The following is a 24,742-nucleotide window of genomic DNA, read 5'->3' as shown; positions in this document are numbered from 1 at the left end:
TTTTTAAAATTGCATAATTCAATTTAATTTTGTCATTTTTTTTTCAAAGGAATAGTGTTCAGGGAAACTCATTCTTTTTAAGACTAAAATAGTCATTGAAAATATGGATGCTGGCCGGGCACAGTGGCTCACACCTGTAATCCCAGCACTTTGGGAGGCTGAGGTGGGAAGAACACTTGAGGTCAGGAGTTTGAGATCAGCTTGGCCAACACGGTGAAACCTCGTCTCTACTAAAAATAGAAAAAATAGCCAGGCGTGGTAGCAGGCATCTGTAATCTTAGCTGTTCAGAAAGCTGAGGCAGGAGCCAGGTGCGGTGGCTCACACCTGTAATCCCAGCACTTTGGGAGGCCGAGGAGGGTGGATCACGAGGTCAGGAGATCGAGACCATCCTGGCTAACATGGTGAAACCCCATCTCTACTGAAAATACAAAAAATTAGCTGGGCATGGTGGCAGGCGCCTGTAGTCTCAGCTGCTCGGGAGGCTGAGGCAGGAGAATCGCTGAGCTTGCAATGAGCCGAGATCTTGCCACTGCACTCCAGCCTGGGTGACAGAGTGAGACGCCGTCTAAAAAAAAAAGAAAGCTGAGGCAGCAGAGACTCTGTCAAAAAAAAAAAAAAAAAACCCAACAAGAACAACAAAAAAAAGATGGATGCTACAAAATATGAAAAAAAACCTAAAGGCAGAATTAACAATTCGGATTAAAAATTAAAGTCCATGAGGGGATAGATTCCTCATTTGCCATGATGTGATTATTATGCATTGTATGCCTGTGTCAAAATATCTCATATACCCCATAAATAAATATATAAACCCACTATGTACTCACAAATAAATATAAATATAAATAAATATATATATAAATAAATAAATATATAAACCCACTATGTACTATATATATAAACCCACTATATATATAAACCCACTATGTACTCACAAAAATAAAAATTAAAAAATAGACAATTTGCCTGTGTTTGGCCTTTATGAATTTGTTACATTTTCAGTTCAGAAAACATTCTGAAAAGAAATCAATGTGAAGAAGGTAATTTTCACTTTTTGAGGGACAAAGTTTCTCTTAATTGTTAACTGCTTGGAGTTACATAATTTAGCCACTGCTAGTTCTATAATATTTTCATTCCAATTTTGAATTTAGAAATTTCATTAATTTTGTTATTCAATGGGTCTGAGGTAGAAAAACAGAGGGTGGAACTGCTTTCATCTCTTTGCTCAGTGCCCACTAAGACATGTGCCATGGGCTTTTGGTTCCTTCAAGATCTTGTAATAGCTAAACACAGAGAACCCATTAGTGGAAGAATCAATGTCATTGGTGCTGCTTTCACAGAAAAGGGACTGGCTCCAGAGTCATGACAGTGGAGAAGATTGGGAGTTAGTAAGGGAGCCAACCTAAGTACATTTTTGACAAAAACAAATACGAAAATAGCCACTTTCTGAACCCCTAAATGATGATAGATAAGGAAATATTTGGAAGAGGCTAAGGCAAATTTACAGATGACAGACTGCTAAATGGCTACTCTGAGAAGCAGAGATATCCTTGGGCATTTGCATTGATGGACTTTTGCTTCTTGTCTGATGACTGTGCACCATGATTCTTTGCCTCTGCCATAGTGATGAAAGAAAGATAAAGATGGTATTGATGTCAGGAAATATTATTACAGCAAATTTTGTGGCCTTCTTTCTTGCACAGAAATCAACATTCCATTAATTTTAACCAAGAAAAAATGGAAACTAAGGTCCTCTCTATCCTCCACCCCCCACATGATACCTAAAAAGGAAAATTGACATAACCAAGTGTGAAGGTTAATACTGAGTGTCAACTTGATTGGATTGAAGGATGCAAAGTGTTGATGCTGGGTGTGTCTGTGAGGGTGTTGCCAAAGGAGATTAACATTTGAGTCAGTGGGCTGGGAAAGGCAGATCCCACCCTTAATCTTGGTGCCTACCATCTAATCAGTTGCCAGTGTAGCTAGAAATATAAAGCAGGCAGAAAAGTGTGAAAGGCTAGACCGGCCTAGTCTCCCAGTCTGCTTCTCTCTCCCAGGATGGAACCTTCCTGCCCTCAAATATCAGACTCCAAGTTCTTCAGTTTTGGGACTTGGACTGGCTTTCCTTGCTCCTCTACTTGCAGATGGCCTATTGCGGGACCTTGTGATCGTGTGAGTTAATAATAAACTCATATATATATATCCTATTAGTTCTGACCCTCTATAGAACCCTTACAAATATGCCAAGGAAATGTATTCAAGATAGCACACTGCAACTTATTTTATCAAAGATTTGTGATTGGATATTCTAAGGGAATTTAATATTGATTTTCTTGATGTAAAATAATATTTCTTTTCTGATTAAAAAACAAGTAGATGTTTTTACAGAAAATTATAAAATATGGAATAACAGAATAAACACTAACAACCAGTTTCTCCAGTCTGAAGTAAACAATGTGTTGCACTTCTAACCAGTGCCTTTTACAACTGACGCATCTTTTAAACTGTATACATATATCAAAACATCACATTGTACCCCATAAATACATATAATAGCTACATATTAATTAAACTTAAAGAAGCACTGCATCTTTAGGAAAGCCATAAAAGCTCAGGTGTAGCAACTGTTAGTATGATTAGCAATTTAGCAGGATTATAGCCCAGTGAGATCTAATATCAACTACTAATATTGAATTGCTTTGGACTCCTCGCAGCACTTAAGGAAAGTTGGTAAGAAAAAATATTCATGCTTGAAAATTTTTAAAAAAATTCGTGTAAAGCGGATCAACACTTAATACCAGGTGTCACTGTCACTGGATGCGAATGAAGTACATAATAGGAACCATAAGACACAGTCAATGATAAAGGGGGAAATAAAAGGGAACCTATCAAAGCAGTATCAGATGAGTGCAGAAGCACACACATGAACACACCCTGCAGCTGCAGAAGGACATGGTAGGAAGTAAAGCCCCACAACTCATCAGCCTTCCTTCTCACCAGCTCATGAGTTCACAAGTGAGTTTGCTGAGGGTCAAATGCCCACAGTAATACTGACTAATTTAAACATCACTGAGTGCCATTTCAAGCATTATGTAGAAAGCTACAGACAACAGTGAACTTATTCTGAGTACGTCTTAATCTATCATCTTCACAGATGGCTAAAAAAATGGCCTGTAAACATTTTGTCTGATAGCCACTAAAGTAGTGACGTTCAAACTCTTTTATGACAATGTGTGAGAAATACACAGTTTATATATAGTCGACTAGGCAAGTAAATATATGTATGTGCATGAGGATGTGCAGTGTATTTGTATATTCTATATGCAGTGAACACTATTTAGTAATTTATTTCATCTCCGTTCTTTAAAATGCTGTTTGTGGCTGACAACATTAATCTAATGATCCACCATGGATTAAAAACCAGTTTAGAAATGATTAAAGCCTTTTCAGAGAACATCCTCAATGGTTAATAAATGTTGCTATAGAATATATGCAAATTCAGGTGAGAACCCAATTTTGTCCACCTCCTTAGCGATTCAGCGTTTTTATACAAAAATGTCTAATAGTAACAGAGTCTAATTTCCATGACCATGTTTTTAATTTTTTTAAAAAATAGTATTCCACATTCAGGAATCACAAATGAAACCTGTTGGAATATGTTATATGAACAAGGTGTTATTTTCTTTTTTTTTTTTCTTTACTTTGCTTTATTGTTCGTGGGGTGAAGATAAGGCCTTGGACTTGAGGAAGTCATTGTCATATAGTTATAAACTGGAGACTGGGTGAGAAGGCACACAGACGAAGGTCATCGCCCATCCTCCCTTTCTGCAGATGAGGTGGGACAAGGCCAGGCCCCTGGCTGGGGACCGGGATGCGAGGGCTCTCAGAGCTTGGAGAAGGTGACACTTTTCAGTTCCTTGTTCTCAATCATGGCTTGGACCGACTTGGTGATGTCCTGGGTCTGCAGCATGCTCATGTTCCAGGACGCCACGTAGTTGAGGCTCTCGGCCACTGAATGGTCACGGGAGTAGAGCAGGTTGACCTTGGTGCTCTGCACCGCCACAGGGCTCTTGCTGGAAATCTCAGCCGCCAGTGCTAAGGCAGCATCGAGCATGATCTCCTTGTCTGGGAACACCCGGCTGACCAGGCCGCAGCCCAGGGCCTCCTCAGCCATCATCTTGTGGGTGGTGAAGGCCAGCTCGTTGACCAGGCTCTGGTTCCCGATGACCTTGGGCAGGCGCTGCAGTGTCCCTACATGGGCAGCCAAACCCACGTCCACCTCCTTCACCTGGAAGAAAGCGTCCTGGGCACAGTACCGGATGTCACAGGCGGTGATGAGGTCCACACCTCCGCCAATGCAGCCCCCGTGGACAGCAGCAATCACAAGCTTGGGGCACTTCTCGATGACGCTGAAGGTCTCCTGATATCGAGTGATGATGTCACGGAGGTACCAGCTCATCCGGGCCACATCATCTCCTTTGGGCTGCAGGATGTCTGAAGCCAGGTCCATCAGGTCAATACCTGCAGTGAATATTTTTCCTGCACCAGAGATCACCACCGCCCGACAGTCAGCGTCTCTCGAAATCTTGTTGAAGCACTCTACCATCTCTCTCCAGAAGGCCTTGTTCATGGCATTCCTCTTGTTGGGCCGGTTGAGCTGGACATGCAGAACATGTTTCTGCGCAGACGTCACACGAAGGGACTCATAGCTGTGGTCTGGGGCTTCCTCTTGTGCAGAGGAGCCAGTGAGGCGAAGGCTAATACTGGGTCCCGAGTAGTTGGAGGCTGTCAATCGCCAGCTCAGTAGGTCGCGGAGTCTGCGAGAAGCCACTATCGCCGCCGCCATCGCCGCCGCCTTTGTCTACTCGGTGTTATTTTCATGTAGATTAGCTACTAGGCTTTCATGGAATAGACATAAAAGCATAAAAGCTGGTACCATCCCAGAATCAAAGGAAAGGTCCCTGAGGACATATGGAATTTAGGGAGATCAATTATTAAGAGGCTACATGAAACTAGAAGTGCTCCCCAAAGTTTTCATTGTCTAGACAGAACAATTCAACAGATCAACCCCAGTGAGTAAAGGTACCTCCCTGACTTCTGTGGGGGATGAGCTTACCATTTAACGCAGATATATGAAGCCTGAAAGATTTCAAAGGCACTCCAAGTGCTCCACACTTTGAAAGTCCCTCCCACAAACCTGGAACACCATCTGTTCCTGAAGGATCAGGTCGCATACTGTGTCTTTGAGACACTGGGCAGTTAGCTCTCAGTTGAGATGAGGCCAATGATTTCAAGTGTAAAATGCATAAAACATCAATCATCTTTATGTAGCTCTTTGGAGGCCTCTCCACTTACATGGGTTGGTGAAAATGGCCCACCAGATAGATACACACCTGGGAACTGGGGTTTTCTCCTCTGCTGATAGCATCTTCTAGGTAAACCAATAATTACCTTCCCTCCTGCCTCAACGATCACATCTTTGATAAAGGTAATGGTGAGGATGACCTTTCCAGGAAACCAGAGCCCATGTCAATCCCTGTAAAGCTTGGAAGTTGTGCGCGGGCCCAGGGAGCGGATTTCTCCTGAAAGTGGCTGAATCTGGGCTCTGGCTGAAGAGAGCAGAGGGCAGGAGCACAATCGACAGTGTCTGGGCCCTCAGGCCAGTTCCATAGCAGCTTAGGAAAGCAGGTGGATCTTTAGGCTGGAGGAGGCGTGATACTCTGGAAAGACCTTGGGTGCGGGTGGAGAGGAAACCAAGCTGAGCAGGTTTGGGTAAAGGCAAGGTGTACTTCGCAACGTCACACTCTCCTCAGTGAGGAGCCCAAACCTGCCTTTCATGGCCCTCTCCGGACTCACTTCGCATGGCCAGGAAGTGTCACATGATCAGTAGCCAGCATCATTCTTCTGTACAGTTAAATTCTTATTGACTATTGTCACCCGGTTGTTCTATCAAATAGTATGCCTTATTCATTTTTTCTAACTATGTTTTTGGTACCTTTAACCATCCACACCTCCCCCAAGCTCCCCACTACCCTTCCCAGCCTCTGGTAACCATCCTTCTACTCTCTGTGTCCATGAGTTGAATTGCTTTGATTTTTACATCCCACAAATAAATGAGAACATTTGATGTTTATCTTTCTGTTTTTGGATTATTTCACTTAATGATCTCCAGTTCCATTCACGGTTTTGCAGATGAGTGACTCTCATTTTTTTTTATGGCTGAAGAGTACTCCATTGTGTGCATGTACCACATTTTCTTCATTCCTCTCTTGCTGGGTACTTAGGTTGCTTCCAAATCTTAGCATTGTGAACAGTGCTGCAACAGACATGGGAGTGCAGATATCTCTTTGATATACTGATTTCCTTTCTTTGGGGTATATACCCAGCAATAGGGTTGCTTGATCATATGGTGGCTTTATTTAGTTTTTTGAGAAACCTCCAAACTTCTCCACAGTGGTTGTACGTTACATTCCCACCAGCAGTATATGAGGGTTCCCTTTTCTCCACATCCTCACTGGCATTTGGTATTGCCTGACTTTTGGTTAAAAGCCATTTTAACTGGGGTGAGATGATACCTTATTGTAGTTCTGATTTGCATTTCTCTGAAGATCAGCGATGCTGAGCACCTTTTCATATGCCTGTTTTCCATTTGTATGTCTTCCTTTGACAAATATCCACTTAAATCTTTTGGCCATTTCTTGATCAGATAATAGATTTTTTTCCTATGGAATTGTTCATGCTTCTTGTATATTCTGGTTATTAATCCCTTGTAAGATAGGTATTTTGCAAATATTTTGTCCAGTCTGTGTGTTTTCTCTTCAATTTGTTGATTGTATCCTCTGCTGTGCAGAAGCTTTTTAACTTGATGTGATCTCATTTGCCCGTGTTTGCTTTGGATTCCTGTGCTTGTGGGGCATTGCTCAAGAAATTTTTGCCCAGGAAAATCTACAATAGTGTCTTGTAGATTTTCCTCAATATTTTATTGTAGTAGTTTCATAGCCAACAGACACATGAAAAAATGCTCATCATCACTCGCCATCAGAGAAATGCAAATCAAAACCACAATGAGATACCATCTCACACCAGTTAGAATGGCAATCATTAAGAAGTCAGGAAACAACAGGTGTTGGAGAGGATGTGGAGAAATAGGAACACTTTTACACTGTTGGTGGGATTGTAAACTAGTTCAACCATTATGGAAAATAGTATGGCAATTCCTTAAGGATCTAGAACTAGATGTACCATATGACCCAGCCATCCCACTACTGGGTATATACCCAAAGGATTATAATTATTCTACTACAAAGACACATGCACACGTATGTTTATTGCGGCACTATTCACAATAGCAAAGACTTGGAATCAACCCAAATGTCCATCTGTGACAGACTGGATTAAGAAAATGTGGCACATATACACCATGGAATACTATGCAGCCAAAAAAAAAAAAAAAAAAGGATGAGTTTGCGTCCTTTGTAGGGACATGGATGCAGCTGGAAACCATCATTCTTAGCAAACTATCACAAGAACAGAAAACCACACACCGCATGTTCTCACTCATAGGTGGAACTGAACAATGAGATCACTTGGACTCGGGAAGGGGAACATCACACACTGGGGCCTATCATGGGGAGGGGGGTGGAGGGAGGGATTGCACTGGGGAGTTATACATGATATAAATGATGAATTGATGGGTGCTGACGAGTTGATGGGTGCAGCACACCAACATGGCACAAGTATACATATGTAACAAACCTGCACGTTATGCACATGTACCCTAGAACTTAAAGTATAATAAAAAAAAATATATATATAAAAAGAAAGCTTAGATTTCTTTAATCCATTCTGATTTGATTTTTGTATACGGTGAGACATAGGGGTCTAGATTCATTCTTCTGCATATGGATATCCAGGTTTCCCAATACCATTTATTGATGAAACTGTCTTTCCCCTGTGTTTGTTCTGGACACCTTTGTGGAAAATGAGTTCACTGTAAGTGTGTGGGTTTGTTTCTGGTTTCTCTATTCTGTTCAGTGGTTCTATATGTCTGTTTTAATCCCAGTATAATGCTGTTTTGGTTACTATCTCTCTGTCGAATGATTTGAAGTCAAGTAGTGTGATTCCTCCTGATTTTTTCTTTTTGTTGAGAATAGCTTGGTCATTCTGGGTCATTTGTGGTTCCATATGAATTTTATGATTGGTTTTTCTATTTCCATGAGAAACGTCCTGTCATTTTTTTAAGGGATTGCTTTCAATCTGTAGATTGTTTGCATATGTATCTTTTAGAATGAGTTTTGCTAGCTAGTGCCCTTCAAATAATTTTTTCACTCAATATAAGTTTTTGGATAACAGTTCATGTAATATTCCCTGCTGTACATTTAATATTTGAAGGAACTGTATTGACTTAATGAACCTTTGGGTTTATTGATATTGATAATTTGTATTCTCTGTGTCTGCCTCTCTCGTCAGTCTGGATAAGAGTTTATTAATTTGACTTGTCTTCTCAAAGAAATGATTTCTGACCTCAGGTGATCTGTTCGTCTCAGCCTCCCAGGGTTCTGGGATTACAGGCGTGAGCCACCACGCCCGGCCTAAAATTTTTCCTTCTTGCTTTGGGTATAATTTGATTTTATTTTTCTAGTTTCTTAATGTGGAAACTTAGATAATTGATTTGAGACTTTTCTTCCTTTCTGACATAAGTACTGAAGGGTGTAAATTTCCCTGTGTGCTTTAGTTTTGTCTTGCAAAGTTTGATAAGTTGTGTTTTCATTTTAAATATTTTCCTGCAATTTCTTCTTTGATCTCTAAGTTACTCAATGTGAAGTTTAATTTCCAATATTTTGTGAATTGCAGACATCTTTCTAAAACTAATTTCCATTTCAATTCCTTTTGGACATAGAACATGTTTTATAACATTTCATTCCTTTTGAATTTGTTGAGATTTGTTTTTTGGCCCACAATATGGTCTATCTTGGTGAACATTCCACGAGCACTTGAGAAGAATGTGCATTCTGCTCTTGCTCTATGAATATCAATTAGGCCCTGTTGTTTGATGTTGTTGTTCAAGCCTTCTGCATTTATATATCCTGATTTTTTCTACACTTTTTGTACCAAATGCTAGGAGTAATGTTGAAGTCTTCTACTTAATGCATATGTGTTCATTTCTTCTTTGTGATGTATCAGTTTTCCCTCAAGTATTTTGAAGGTGCCTACATATTCATGGTGTTTCTGTCTTCTGAATCAATGCACCTCTGTGTGATTATTATGTAATGCCCCACTTTGTCCCTTGTAATAATCTCCACTATAAAATGTGCTTTGTGAAGTATTAATTTGACACTTTGAGTTTATGCGATTCATAACAGGAAATATCTTCTCCCATCCTTTACTTGTAACTGATTTCTTTTTAAAGTGTGGTTCTTTTTTATCAAGATACAGATTACTGTTAAATATATTGTGAAAATCAAGATCTTCTTTCAACTGTGCAACAACAATAAAGACATCAAAAAATTAGATGCAGAAGTTAATGCAGAACTAAAGGGTTATGCAGAAATCCACAGAAAAATTTGCTAGGTTCTTCAAAAGAACCTCAATCAAACTTTTTGACAGCCTTCATAGAAAGATATCTTGACACTAAAGTGGTACATTTATATGAAAAATATTATTTTATCCCCCTATTTTCTACAGTAAATTTTGGATAAAATTTCATTTCACAAAAGTGTTCTCTTGCTACAAATTATTTGAAAAACAACTATATAGGATGATCTCTCAGAGTTCTCTTAGCTTCGAAATTTGGGGATTCAAATATCCTTCTGTAGATTGAGGAAGGAAAGTAAAAAGAACAATATCATGGTGGAGGAAATGTTGGTCTCCTGCATTTTTCTTTTCTTTTTCTTCCTAAACTAACCAGTCTGTGTTGGTCCTCAGCTGAGCTGTTAATCCAGGGAAGAGTTGACCTTCTGGTGAATACATGGATTCAATGGAGCCTAAGGCAGGTTTGAATCACTCAGAACCAACAGCCAGAATAACTTTTGAAAGGTTGTAAATGGAGATGATTAAAATCCTCTGATTTATGTTACTTCTTACTCAAGTTGCTAAACGTTCCTTCCCATCAAGAGCTGTTTGGCTAGAGATAGAAACATTTGTTCAGCTTGCTTTCTTTCTTTTCTTTCTTTCTTTCTTTCTTTCTTTCTTTCTTTCTTTCTTTCTTTCTTTCTCTCTCTCTTTCTTTTTCTTTTCTTTTTCTCTCTTTCTTTTTCTCTCTCTTTTTCTTTCTTCCTTCCTTCCTTCCCTCCTTCCTTCCTTTTCTTCCTTCCTTCCTTCCCTCCCTCCCTCCTCGCTCCCTCCATCCTCACTCCCCTCCTTCTTTCCTTCTTTTTATAAAAAGAAATGAACTGATATTTTTTACGTAGAAAGATCAGATTATTTCACAATTTTTTTGCGAGTTTTCTTTTAACTTTCATTTTGGGTTCAGGGGTGCATGTGCAGGTTTGTAATATAGGTAAACTCATGTCACGGGGTTTGTTGTACAGACTATTTCATTACCCAGGAATTAAGGCCAGTACCCATTAGTTATTTTTCCTGACCCACTCCCTCCTCTCAGCCTCCACCCTCTGATAGCTCCTGGTGTGTTGGCCCTCTGTAGGTGTCCATGTGTTCTCATCAATTAGCTCCTATTTGTAAGTGAGTTCATATGGTTTGGGTTTTGTGTTCCTGCATTGGTTTGCTAAGAATTATGGCCTTCACCTCCACCCATATTCCTGCAAAGGACATGATTTCACTCTTTTTAATGGTTACACAGTATTCCACAGTGTATATGTACAACATTTAAAAAAATCCAGTCTACTATTGTGTCTGGAGTTGGTTCCTTCTGGTGGGTTCTTGGTCTCGCTGACTTCAAGAATGAAGCCGCGGACCTTTGCAGTGAGTGTTACAGCTCTTAAGATGGTGTGTCTGGAGTTTTTCCTTCAGATGTGTCTGGAGTTTCTTCCTTCTGGTGGTTTCGTGGTCTTGCTGACTTCAAGAATGAAGCCACGGACCTTCACAGCAAGTGTTACAGCTCTTAAAGGTGGTGTGGACCCAAAGAGTGAGCAGCAGCAAGATTTATTGTGAAGAGCAAAAGAACAAAGCTTCTACAGTGTGGAAGGGGACCCCAGCAGGTTGCCACAGCTGGCTCTGCTGGCCAGCTTTTATTCCCTTATTTGGCCCTGCCCACGTCCTGCTGATTGGTCCATTTTACAAAGTGCTGATTGGTTCATTTTACAGAGTGCTGATTGGTCCATTTTACAGAGTGCTGATTGGTGCATTTACAGTCCTTTAGCTGGATACAGAGTGCTGATTGGTGCGTTTTTACAGAGTGCTGATTTGTGCATTTACAATCCTTTAGCTGGACACAGAGTACTGATTGGTGCATTTTTACAGAGTGCTGATTGGTCCATTTCCAATCCTTTAGCTAGACAGAGAGTGCTGATTGGTGCATTTACAATCCTCTAGCTAGACAGAAAAGTTCTCCAAGTCCCCACTCGACCCAGGAGGTCCAGCTGGCCTCACCTCTCCATCCCCCTCTAAACAGGACACCCCAACTGCTGTTGGGAATTTGGCAATGACCACTCTAGCTACTTCCTGCTGGACAGGGATGAAGAAGGGGCCCTGCAGTTGCAGTGTCCTCCAGAGGGGAACTCTTTAGGCCAGTCAAAGGGCCAGGAGGTCAGTCCAGGGGTCCTTGGTAGAAGCTGCTAGTTGAGCTCATTTGGGGTTCCATTTGTAAGACCATCTGTAGCTTGATGGCCTCGATCCTAGAGGAAACAAATTTGACGAGGAGGTTAAAAACACAGGGCCTGAAGGTGAGTAATAGCAAGATGGCTGTCACGGGACCTAGAAATGGGAGAAGCCATATTGCCCAACTCCAGAGGTTGGTATAAGAGTTTGAAAGGCATTGTCTGATTTCAGAAGCCTTTTCCTGTAAACACCAAGGACATCTCTTACTATCCCTGACTGGTTAGTGTAAAAACAACACTCTTCCCCTAAGAAGGTGCAGAGTCCTCCTTTCTCAGTAGTAAGGAGGTCTAGGTCCCGGCGGTTTTGGAGAGTCACTGCTGCCAAAGAGTCTATTTGGGATTGTAGAGTAAGGATAGATTTAATTATTTCTTGCAAACTCTCTGAGAAATCCTTTGAGAGTGTGTGGTAGTAGGATAATACATGTTACACTGTTAACTTTTAGCAAACTTTAGTTTTGTTGAAAACCTTGTAAGTTTGGGATTTCAATTATTGTTTGCTAATAACAAGACCTCATTCGGTTCATATTAACCTAGAATTGGTATAGATGGCTCCTTCCTGATTCTGTAAGTACTTTAAGGTTTGGCTGAGTGCAAACAGCTGGCACGTTTGAGCAGACCAATTATTAGGCAATTTTCCTAACTCTGCTTCAATAAGAGTTTCCTTATCATTTACTGAATACCCACTGTGGCTTTTTCCCTTAATCACCCAGGAGCAACCATCTATGGTCCTGTCCTGAAGGGAGTTCCTCTTAGATCTGGTCTGACCTTTGTATGGTAATTAATTAAGATCCCCTGTTAGGAAACCTGCTGGGTTAAGAATTTTTGATAGGAAAGCTATGGGTTGTCAGTGGCCTCAGTGCTTTTGGGCTACGCCCTTGTTTACACTGACAACAAGGTGGTATTGGAGTATTATAGGGTTACAGAGAAGACCTTCAATTATCAATTATAGGTTTTAAATTTACCCTGGCTTTTAAAGGAATAGGGTACACTGTTTTTTCTTTACTACTTCCATCTCTTTCTTTCTCTTTGAGTTCTTCTTTGTCTGTCTCTCTCTGACTCCCTCTTTGTCTCTGTCTCTTCCTCTCCCTCTTTCTCTCTCTCTCTCTCTGACTTTCTGTCTCTTTCTCCCTTTCCTTTCTGCTGGTCTTTCCCTGCCTCTGCCAGCCGCTTATGCTGCTGTTCTCTCCTCTCCTTCCCCTTTTGATGACTTCGGCAGTGTAAGACTGCCCACCTTCTTGGGTTTTTGCCCTGCATGCAATAACTCCATGATTTCCTTGTGATATTTAATTGGGGGTTCCCCCAGAGGTTAGGAACTCCTTTCTTTCCATATTGCAGCCTGGGCATGTCGGATTAGATAAGCATACTTACCATCTGTAGCAAAGTCTCCCAATTACAACTGAGGTGGGAGAAATACCTGGTTACAGGCCATCCCAGGATTCCTCGGATGGTAACGGACCTTGAGGACAGCTGTCCAGGACAGGAGATTAACACTGAGAAAGCCGTGCCAGTGTCCAGGAGGAAGTCAATTTCCTGGCCTTCAATGGTTATATGTACCAGGGGCTCAGTGAGGGTGATGACATGAGCTGGCACTTGCCCTGGGCACCCTCAGTCCTGTTGTTGGATCATCTGGTTGGGGGCTTCTGGCCCAGAGAACTTTTGCGCTTTCCAGCGATTTCCTCAGCATAGTGGACTTGGGGGAGGGGGCAGCTTGTTTCTTGCTGGACAATCTTTTTTAAAGTGTCCTTGCACACCACACTGATAACAAGTCTTATCGGGTGATTGGCCTGCTCCATTTTCTGTCCTCTCTGAACCACCAAGGTTTGTTTGTCTGAGGGCCATGACTAAGGCTGCGGCCTTTCTCTGATCTCACTTTTCCTTTTTGGCCTGTTCCTCTTGGTCCCTATTATAGAACACCGAGGTTGCCAGGTTTAATAATGCCTCCAGGTTTTGTTCAGGGCCCAGGGCTTGCTTTTAGAGCTTTCTCCTGATATCTGTGGCTGACTGGGTAATAAACTTATCTTTTAGGATCAATGGACTCTCGAGGGAGTTGGGTGACAGGGGAGTATATTTTCTTAAGGCCTCCCGTAGCCACTTGAGGAAGGCAGAAGGATTTTCTTCTTTTCCCTGAGTTATGGTGGACATCATTGAATAAATCATGGGCTTTTTCCTAATTCTCCTTAGTCCTTCTAGAACACAGGCAAACAGATGTTTGTGACTCCAGTCCCCATGATCTGAGTCGAGGTCCCAGTGGGGATCCATACTGGGCATGGCTTGCTGACTGGTAGGGAATTTATCCCTTTCTTCAACTGTCATTCTATCATTTACTTGACTAAGATACCAGGTATCTCCAAACTCTCAGGCTGCAGCTAAAGCTGCATTCTTTTCATTAAAGGCCAGGGTTTGATCTAACAAAAGCATGACATCTCTCCAAGTGAGATCGAAGTTTTGTCCTAGACCTTGTAGTACATCTGTATACCTATCAGGATCATCTGAAAGCTTCCCCAGGTCTACCTTGATCTGTTTTAAATCAGAGAGGGAGAAGGGGACATGTACCCGGGTTGGGCCAAATTCCCCTCCTCCTTCAGCTTGAAGGGGACATAACCAATAGCCGGGGGGTTTTGTGGTCCTTTGGAGATTTCTTTGCTTGCTTCCTTCTGGGCAGGGGAGATTAGAGGAGGCTTATCATTATAGGAATGGGAGCTATAGGGAGACTAGGATATAGGGGTAAGCTGAGAGGTCCTCCTATGGGATGTAAATTGCAAGCTTTGCATAGTTGTGTATTCTCCTTCAATGAAAAGAACGCATGGACATAAGGTATTTCACTCCATTTGCCTTCCCTCTTACAGAAAAGGTCTAGCTGCAGGATAGTATTGTAATTTATACTTCCCTCAGGTGGCCAAAAGAGAGAGAATATTGGGGCCAAGTCATAGTGCAGAATAAAATGAGCTACCTCTTTTTCAGGGTTTGTGGGTCAAATTGGTCCCAATGGCTTAGGATGCATTTCAAGGGTGAGCCTGTTGATGCCTGAGTGTTTCCCATCTGAAAGACAAAACTGCCTGCAGTTTTGGTTTGTTTGTTTCTCCCCCTGCCCAAAAACCCACAATGGTCCCTGAACCCTGCTGACGGGAATAGTTGTGCTCACCAATGCAGCAGCAGAAACACCTCTTGCCCAAGAACCTGCAACAGTTCCTGGACCCTGCTGATTGGAATAGTTGCACTCACTGACACAGCAGCAGAAACACCTCTCGCCCAAGAACCCACAATGGTCCCCGGACCCTGCTGATTGGAATAGTTGTGCTCACGGATACAGCAGCAGAAACACTAGTTTTCCTTCTAGACCACAAGGAGGACTGAGGAAGGTCGGATTTAGTGGCCCTTACTGATGCATTCTCGAAAACCTGTTAGAGTCCTAAGTGTTCTCCTGTTAGTGTTGGGACCTTACCACTGTCCTATAAAGATGTTATGCCCCAAAAATGAAGTGGAGGGCCATACCTTGAGGGAGGGAATCTCCAGGGTTAGAAGAGTGATGCTTTTTGTCCTCACTTATATGAATAGGAAGGATACAATTTCTGAGGCTCCCATATCCTAGCTTCAGCAATAGCTTTTTTTAGCCTGCTAGTCTGAGGAGGGATCCTAAAATTCCAGATAAGATAGTCCCCCCATCACCGACGGGGCTTTGGGCAAAAATTATGTCTTTCTAATTAGTGAGCCCGGGTGCCTAAAGAAGGGAATAGAGTTTCAAAGTTTATACTAGAAATCATTCTTATAGGAGAAACCAGAAAAACACCAGAGACAGGGAGTGGTTTTTAGAAGCGGGACTAGCCTCAGAGAAGAGAGGCAAGAGGAAGTCTGTCTGTCAGGCGTTAGGACCCAGGAGGCAAGGGTCAAGATAAATAGGATAGATGGGTGAGTCTCACTTGGGCGATGTAACTTTAAGAATTCCACTCACGGCCGCAGGGTCAACCAACTTTTCGTTGGGAACCTGGAGCTGAATGGTTTTCCTCTCTGTTGACCTTGGCTCAGCCTGGAAGTACAGGAAAAGCAGAAGCTGGTTCCAGGCATACCAGTGCTCCCAACTCTGAAGAGTCAGGAGTTGTTAGAGAGCCCTTTCCCAGAAAGCCTGACACCTGTGTCTTTAGTCTGGTGGCCACACTAGTTGCTTTTAACTGGCTGACAGGTGCCCAGTATTTAGCCCCTGAATTCTAAGGAAAAATAGGACAGAATAGAAAGTGAAAGGGGTCGATGGTACTCACTGCTTAGTGATAGTCCCTTCATGGTCACCAAAATGTGTCCCATCTGGGTTGCCAAAATGTGTCCAGAGTTGGTTCCTTCTGGTGGGTTCTTGGTCTTGCTGACTTCAAGAATGAAGCCGTGGACCTTCGCAGTGAGTGTTACAGCTCTTAAAGATAGTGTGTCTGGGGTTTCTTCCTTCAGATGTGTCTAGAGTTTCTTCCTTCTGGTGGGTTCGTGGTCTTGCTGACTTCAAGAATGAAGCCACGGACCTTTGTGGTGCATGTTACAGCTCTTAAAGGTGGTGCAGACCTAAAGAGTGAGCAGCAGCAAGATTTATTGTGAAGAGCAAAAGAACAAAGCTTCCACAGCGTGGAAGGGGACCTGAGCAGGTTGCCGCAGTTGGTTCTGCTGGCCAGCCTTTATTCCTTATTTGGCCCTGCCCATGTCCTGCTGATTGGTCCATTTTACAAAGTGCTGATTGGATCATTTTACAGAGTGCTGATTTGTGCATTTACAATCCTTTAGCTAGACACAGACTGCTGATTGGTGCATTTTTACAGAGTGCTGATTAGTGCATTTCCAATCCTTCAGCTAGACAGATAGCACTGATTGGTGCATTTACAATCCTCTAGCTAGACAGAAAAGTTCTCCAAGTACCCACTCGACCCAGGAAGTCCAGCTGGCTTCACCTCTCACTATTGATGGGCATTTAGGTTGATTCCAGGTCTTTGGTATTCTGACTAGAGCTGCAATGACCATACATGTGCATGTGTCTTATAATAGAAAGATTTGTGTATCTTTGAGTTTAGTCCCAGCAATGGAATTGCTGGGTCAAATGATATTTCTCTTCTTAGGTCTGTGAGGAATTGCCACGCTCCTTTCCACAATGGTTGAAAAAATTTATATTCCAACCAACCAGGTGCAAGCATTGCCTTTTCTACACAAACTCACCAGCATCTGTTATTTTTGTTCTTGCTTTTTATCCAGTTGTAGAGACTCTGACTGTTTTTCGAGAGAGGATCTCCTTCTGTCTTTGAACGTGAATGCTACTTGTGTCTGAGACTTCCTGAGATTCCAACTGTCTCAATTCCCTGTGTTTGAACTTTATGCATTTGTTACATTTTCAGTGGTTTCCTTCTTACCCCCTCTTATGACTGTCATGTCTTCCACACATGTTCTGTCCGAGGTGATGCAGTTTCCGTGTCTCATCTCTCCTCAGAGGGACTAGTCTCCCTTCTGTATCAGTTCCCATGGCTGTCTTGTTACCTCAGGTCTAAGTACAAAACAAAAGATAAAGTATAGATTATTAGGCTTTTTCTCATTTTCAGGGCTAAAGTGACTTTATCCTGAGGCTTTCTAAATCTTACCTAATTGTAGTCCTCTGCTTTGTTACTATTTTGACTACTGGTACAAAAATACAGCATTCAAATATTTGAAGTAAAAGATAATCCAGGGGCTAGCTGACTATGGCTTGAGATCTAAATACAGCCCATTAGCTCACATGGTGAAAGGTGCGCAGCTGTGAGCTTGCAACTCGGCTCCCTGAAGTCTGGATTTTTTTCTCCCCTACTGAGACGCAGTGGATAGGTTCACAGGCTGATCCAACTGGGAGATGAAGTATGAGTGAGAGTGAGGAGGAGCCAGTGGTCTTCCAGAGGGTCAGACAGTGTGGTCAGTGACTCAGAGGGAGAAGGGCATCGAAGTCATCGTCCTTCTCATGTAGCACCACGGCCATGGACCTTATTGTCTTCTTGGGGCCACAACTAGGGAGGAAAGGAAGGCAGAGGAGTGGAAGGGCTCAGGTGAAGCTGGGACGATGCTGGGGTGACGTTGGGGGGTACCCGAGTCCCAGAAGCACCTGGAACCCTGAAAGAAGACAGATTCTGGACTCCCCAGAGGGGACCGGCCTGAGCAGTATGGAAGTGGCCTGGAGGTGGGGAACGCTGCGGGCTGGTTACAGCAGCCCCGAGGTCTGTAAAGTGCCTGGCATAGGTGTCCTGTGAGGAGCGCCCAGCACTGTGTGGCAACTTCTCAACTTCACTGTGGAGATTTGAATGGGTGGTGCTCTGAGTTACTAAAACGTGATTTTATGGGGGAAATGGGCTAGCAAATGAGGGTGTGACAAATCCGTGCTTATTGGAGTTTTAAATTTTCGTCTGTATTTTCCTATTGTCTCCCTGATGGAGTGTCCAGTTGTGAAACCAACCTCATGGGAAATACCCTGTGTCTTTTGCCAGGAGCCTTAAGACATTGCACAACTAGCTTGACCTACTTAAGGGGCTTTACAAGCATTCAATTCAAAAGTCACACACACTTATAATTGTCCCGGGACTTTCATAGTATTTCTAAATTAAAAAAAAAAAAAGGCCAAATTAACATTTGACCATGAAAGTGGTCAAATCTAGTTGTCCTGTCAAGTGCATTTTCCCAATCACAGTATTCTTCTTGTAGAGTGAAATATGTGTTGATGAGGAAGATCAATGTATAGGCCTATATCAAGAAGAAGTTCACAACCTCCTGAGCTCATTGAGACTCTGCTTGTCTGCTTGTGAATGTCTTAACATTCAATGTTTTCTCTTAGCAGAAAGTTATTTTCCTGATAGTATTGTCGGACCAGTATAGATACACTCATAAGGGTCTCCCATGCTGATAAAATATGATCATGGCATCCCATGAAGGGAAGGTTAGTCCAGAGGATTATATTGGGTTTTGTGTAGATGGATGATCGTGTATTCCCAGATTTTGTCCATAATTTCCTCCTCATGCTTATTCAGAACAGATTACACACATTCATCCTAACATAGATTAAAACGGCACCAAAGCTCTGAGGATATCAGTCTTTGACTAACATCTCTGAAGAAAGAATAAGGTTATGAAGTATAGGTATACAGGGTATTGTTGGAGAAATGTCTCTAGACGTACTTGTGATAAGAAATGTCCATGTATTCTGTATATTTATATTATTGATATGTATTAATAGCAAAACTTTTTATCTGCACATACACACACGGACACACACACACACACAGCCAGTCCCAGGAGCCCAGTAATGGAGAGCCCCAACAAGAGGAGGAACCACCAGCTGAAAGTTGGGATCCTATACCTATTCAGGAGACAGAAGAAGATCAGGATACAGCTGAGATCCCAGGTGCTGGGAAAGGAAAGAAAGAATGTCTATGGGGTGGGAGAACGTCTATGTGTGCTCATGGCTTATGCCATGAGGAGTAGCAGGAGGAAAGAAAACGTTAGAATAGATATCAACATTTGCTCAAAGTTGACTGGAAAAGGGAGAGTATAGTTTGCAGCTTCATGCTGTCCCTGGATATAAGGAATCTTGTCTTATTCTTCGAGATGGATTTTGTAGCTTGAAAATACAGTCCTTACTAAATCACTTGAAGCCGTTTAATTTGGTGTATAAAAATGTACATTATTTCACTAGTTTAATTTGATCTTCTTAGAATGTTGCTGTATGATCTTCTCGGCCATGGTGTCCACAGTGTTGTAAGCACCGTTAATAACATGTAGAGTACCAAGTCACCCTACCTTATAACACTGTGAATAAGGCCCATTTGCAAAGGGATGTTAGCCCCGTGTATAAATGAGAAAACCGAGGCTCAGACATCGAGTCTTACAAAGAACACTTGACTCATGGAGAAGGAATTCATATTTTGTTCAAAGGTTTGTGTTCTTCCTACAATCTGTGTTGTAATAATAAAAAGTGAACAGTTTGCCTAAGATGCATAACACTCGATTGTGTCTGTACTGTAAGGTACTTCAGTATTGGCTCAGGACAAAACAGTTCAGTGAAGCAGGATAGTAACTCCAGAAAAGAGCTCAATGAATGATAACCACTCTTTCCTTTGATCGGCCTTTTTGACAGTATGTTGGATAAAAGTTGGATAATTCAGGACACTGGCATACAGGGAGCTATATTAGTATGATTTTAAGGGGGTTTTACTAGTTGTTTAAATACTTTCGTAATTAGAAAACTCAAAGTAAGATAAGATTATCCTGAAGCAGAAAGCATATCCTTAACAGATAACGTTTTCAAGCGAAACATTGACAGAATTTGGGCCATTGATTATTTTAGCAATTTACTGTTAAGGTGTTTCCAGATATGACTGTCAACAATGCCCATTAATTTCTTTGCACTCAACTTTCTGTACTCAATGCAAGACAATGATTTTCCTTGTTATATGGTACATTATTCTAAATGGGATTCCTTTATGTAAAGTTACATATAGGGTTTTGGACCTAAGCATAGCATAAAGTTAATTAATGATCCAAACAATTTCCAAGTTACTTCAACAAGGGATGGGTGTCACAACTGTAGGATTGTCAGAGGCCCGCCAATACATTGATTTAATTCTTCAGATAATTACATTTCAATTATGATTAAGTGGTATTAATGTGGCTAACTTCAGATTTCACAGATAGTTGATACTCGCTGTTCATAATACACAATGGTAAAATATCCGAAATTTCGTGTAGTGTGATTTATTCTTAGATTATAATTTAAAATAAGACATTGGGCCAGGAGCAGTTGCTTACGACTGTAATCACAAAATTTTGGGAGGCTGAGTTGGGCAAATCGCTTGATCCCAGGAGTTGAAGACCAGCCTGGACAATACTGAGAAATCCTGTCTCAAACAAAACAAACAAACAAACAAACAAACAGAAATTAGCCTTGGCAGTGGGGTACACCTGTATGCTCAGCTAATCTGGAGGCTGAGACAGGAGGTTTTGTTGAGTTTGAGAGGTTGGGCTCACAGTGGGCCTTGATTGTGCTGTGGCAATCAAGTCCAGCCTGCAAGATAGAGTGAGACCCTGACTCAAAAAACAATGAAATAAAATAAAATAAAATAAAATCATAAAACAGGAAAACAAAGGTGTAACATCTTTGCCCAACCTTCATTACCACGCTGACAGTTTTTCCTTCCTTCCTCCCTCCTTCCCCTCCTTCTTCCTTTTCTTTCTTTCTTTCTTCTTTCTTTTTTTTTCTTCTTTCTTTCTTTCTTTCTCTATCTCTCTTTCTTTCTTTCTTTCTTTTTCTTTTTTCTTCCCTCCTCTCTCTCTCTCTTCGTTCTCTTTCTTTCTTTCTTTTCTTTCTTTTCTCATCTGTCACCCAGCCTGGATTGCTGTAGCACGATCTCGGCTCACTGCTTTCTCTAGCTCTTGGGTTCAAGCGAACTCACCCTCCCAAAGTGCTGAGATTACAGGCATGAGCCATCACTCCTGGCTGAGGCTTTATTTCATAACACTAAGGAAAAGAATATTATCATTTTCTTATTTATATTTCATGTCAGAATGCTTAAATCGATAATCATTGTATTTTGAAGTGCATGACATGGAAGGTGATCTGCAAGAGCTGCATCAGTCAAATACTGGGGGTAAATCTGGATTTGGGTTCTGGTGTCAAGGCGAACATTATACCAAAAGTAGAACACTGTAAAATGCCAGAAACAGGTATGTTATCCATCAAGATGCAAAGTTATGTGCTTTCTCATTTACACAATACTATGTTTTGATAATAGAGGGATAACATTACTGCTTTTTAAAAACACAGTTGAAATGCAAACTTCTTGAAACGTGGTTCAGACCCAAATGCCAGATTGCAAGACTTAAACACTATCAGATACAGAAAAAAACTGGGTCAAAGCCATATTGAATCATCAAATATAGCAGCATTTTCTTAGTTTTCGGTATAACCAACAGCTAAAAGTTTTTAGATTCTTTTCTAATTTCTGCTTTTAACAAATACATAATTCATTTGTAAAACTAGTTTGTGTGAAATATGCTGAGTCCTGAAGCAGCTCAACCATAATATGCTGAGCCATGTACCAGCTCTACCATAATTTTTGAGACTCTGGATGAATCATAAATTCCACACCCATCCTTGCTCTTACTGAAAAGAGTGAATACAAATCAGATATATTAAAATCCATTTCTTTGCTGATTTCCACATGCTCTGGTTCTGTTGGATAGAAGACCAAGATACTCTGATTTTCATGATTTGCTGATCATAACAATCAACTTCAGTCCAATTATAATGTCTGAGTTGAGATTTCATGGTTCCTAAGAAAATGAGTGGGCACTCTGCTTGATGTTTGTTTTCCTGTATGGAGCCCTGTATGAGCATTCTTGGACTTTGTCAAATTCTGAATTCTCTGGCTCTTAAAGAATAATTGCATTTTAAAGCCTTCCCGCAGTGAAGCCTTGAATGACCTAATGATAAAATGACAAGAGATCATCAGGTTCTGTGTCCAGTGTAGTAGGGAGAATGCATGTAGGTCAGTGATGCTCAAGGTGGGGTAAGATGCTTCTGCTAAGCGTGCCCCCTGCTCTCCTGTCAGTCTCATGAGCTACTTCGCTTAATTAGGTTGAAGACTCATATAGTAGAGTCACCTCTAACCATACCATAGGTTACATATTACAGGTTTCTGCCTTGAGATTAGATGATATAGGGTTTGAAGTTCAACAACAGCAGTATGCTAAATCCTGAGTAGTTGACGTAAGTCTGTTTTACACATATTTTCCAAATTGGTGACTATTAATTACAATATCTCTTGAAGTTAAAGGAAACACCCCATGTTTAAGGGAGAAATTACCTAAATGTTTTTACTCTACTCTGCTGAACCATTCCATTACACTATTTACATTAAATGATAGTTCTCAGATGATTTCCAGGAGCCTATTGAACAAGCCTGAGTTGTATTCTAAGGGAGATCATAGCTTTAAATGTACGTCTTATTAAAATAAACAGCGTATTCCATGATAAAGGAAAAGAATACTATGAAATAACAATAAAAGAGGCTCAGAATAAACTTAAAGGAAAAAGAAAGAGGTAGTGAATAAAAGACAGGTACGAATCATTAGTAAAAGGAAAAGTAGTTCAAATGTCATAAATTTAAAAGATTTGTTTTGAAAATTAGCTATAAATAGAGTATTCGGTCGTTTACACAATCATGAAGAAAATGGAAAAAGCATGACATGGAATATGAACAAAACAGAGTGATTTAATATAGGGCTTTATTGAAAGCGAATACAATCTTGATCAGAGTGTGGATGAAATGGTTGATAAGCTAGGAAAGCATACATTATTTATTTCTCTAATGCCTGATTATCTAAGCATCACAAAGCCTGTGGAAGAGACTGAAAATTTCTAGTTGTGCCTCAAAACCATTTACTTTTAGAAACAAATTTTGGGTTTTTCAGCTGTCCTACTCTTGTTTTCCATTTCCGTATCCCTCCATTTTTTCATGTGTGACACGGTCCATAACGCTATCACATATTGATGACAAAACTGATAGTGATAGCTTAAGAGTAATGTGACCATATACTTAATTATACCAATGGGAATACTTTCAAGTGTAAAAAGAGGCATGATTGATGTTGACATCATGGTAGGAGAAAACTGGGTACAAACTGTTACTGTACCTTACAAACCACAGAAGGGTAAATGAGTCCAAATAAATGTTTTCGCCCTTCTACACAATAGAGTAAAAACAAATGCAATGCTGGCCTTTCTATTCACTTCACTTATGCAGTTCCTAAGGTGACATTAACCATTTTCTTTCAAGATAGTATTCAGACCATTTCCAGGAGCCCATTTGGCATCCAGACCACAGATTTAAGCCAGAACATTAAGAGTGTTTGCCAAAAATTATATATTTTTCATAAATTCTTTTTTTGTTTCTTAGGATTTTTGTGTGGTGCTAGTATTTTGAATAAAACTATGCACAATGTTTGCTTTCTACTTTAAACTCCTCTTTAGTGGGTTCACTTCATTTATGTGTTCAACCTCGGACTGTCTTCCTTTCCTTGTAGCACTAGAAAGCAGGGTGTGTTTGAAAAATATCTTTAATGCATCCGCTTGGATGCCTATTGTCCAAGTCTCTACAGAGGTCTACCTGAATGTAAGCAAAAAGGTGACTCTTAGGCTTCTGGTTTTTGCCCATTGTAGAAAACTAAAACTTGGTGTCCTTTCCATATCCTTAATGTCACCTATACACAGCTCTGCTACTAATGTTTCCACTCATTATGTTTCTACTATAGGTGAAAGGCAACCACAAGCTTAAATGAAGACAAGTCGAATCAATGTAAACTGGTTTTATATTAGATATTTGACTTAAACTATCTCAATAAAGTTTTGCAGCTTTCACCAAAGAATTCTTCCTTATCTTTTGTTCACTTCCTTCCCAGGTATTTGATAATATTGAAAATCGTGGCTGGATGCAGTTTCCCATGCCTGTAATCCCAGCACTTTGGGATGCTGAGGCAGGAGGATTGCTTGAGCTCAGGAGTTTGAGACCACATGGGGCAACAGAGCAACACTTTCTACAAAAATAAAAGAGTGAATGCGAAAATGGCCGAATAAGAACAGCTCCAGCCTCCAGCTCCCAGTGTGAGTGACACAGAAGATGTGTGATTTCTGCATTTTCAACTGAGGTACCCGGTTCATCTCACTGGGGCGTGTCGGACAGTTGGTGCTGGTCTGTGGGTGCAGCCCGACCAGCAAGAGCTGAAACAGGGCGAGGCATTGACTCACCTGGGAAGCACAAGGGGGAAGGGAATTCCTTTCCTAGCCAAAGGAAATTGAGACACACAACACCTGGAAAATCGGGTAACTCCCACCCTAATACTGCACTTTACCAAGGGTCTTAGCAAACGGCACACCAGGAGATTATATCCCACACCTGACCCAGATGGTCCCACGCCCACGGAGCCTCCTCCT

At 41.3% G+C, this 24,742-nt stretch overlaps 1 protein-coding gene and 1 pseudogene across 2 annotated transcripts; one reads left to right on the top strand and one right to left on the bottom strand.

Moving 5' to 3' along the window:
• Window positions 1-3,684: 3,684 nt before the first annotated feature.
• LOC117078242 (delta(3,5)-Delta(2,4)-dienoyl-CoA isomerase, mitochondrial-like) lies at window positions 3,685-4,868 on the bottom strand. Its single transcript, XM_033201733.1, has one exon. The coding sequence runs from the start codon at window positions 4,845-4,847 to the stop codon at window positions 3,885-3,887; it is 963 nt and encodes a 320-aa protein (XP_033057624.1). The 5' UTR covers window positions 4,848-4,868; the 3' UTR covers window positions 3,685-3,884.
• A 994-nt stretch (window positions 4,869-5,862) lies between these two features.
• LOC117077787 lies at window positions 5,863-24,174 on the top strand (annotated as a pseudogene). Its single transcript, XR_004434839.1, has 5 exons — window positions 5,863-5,907; window positions 17,520-17,591; window positions 19,012-19,156; window positions 21,348-21,474; window positions 24,064-24,174. The product of XR_004434839.1 is annotated as a X antigen family member 1-like (transcript).
• Window positions 24,175-24,742: the final 568 nt, after the last annotated feature.

The sequence above is a fragment of the Trachypithecus francoisi genome, unplaced genomic scaffold, assembly GCF_009764315.1.
Source record: "Trachypithecus francoisi isolate TF-2019V2 unplaced genomic scaffold, Tfra_2.0 Lachesis_group6, whole genome shotgun sequence".
Taxonomy (NCBI): Eukaryota; Metazoa; Chordata; class Mammalia; order Primates; family Cercopithecidae; genus Trachypithecus; species Trachypithecus francoisi.
Note: the sequence above shows the minus strand (reverse complement) of the source record. Positions and strands in the feature narration are given on the sequence as shown.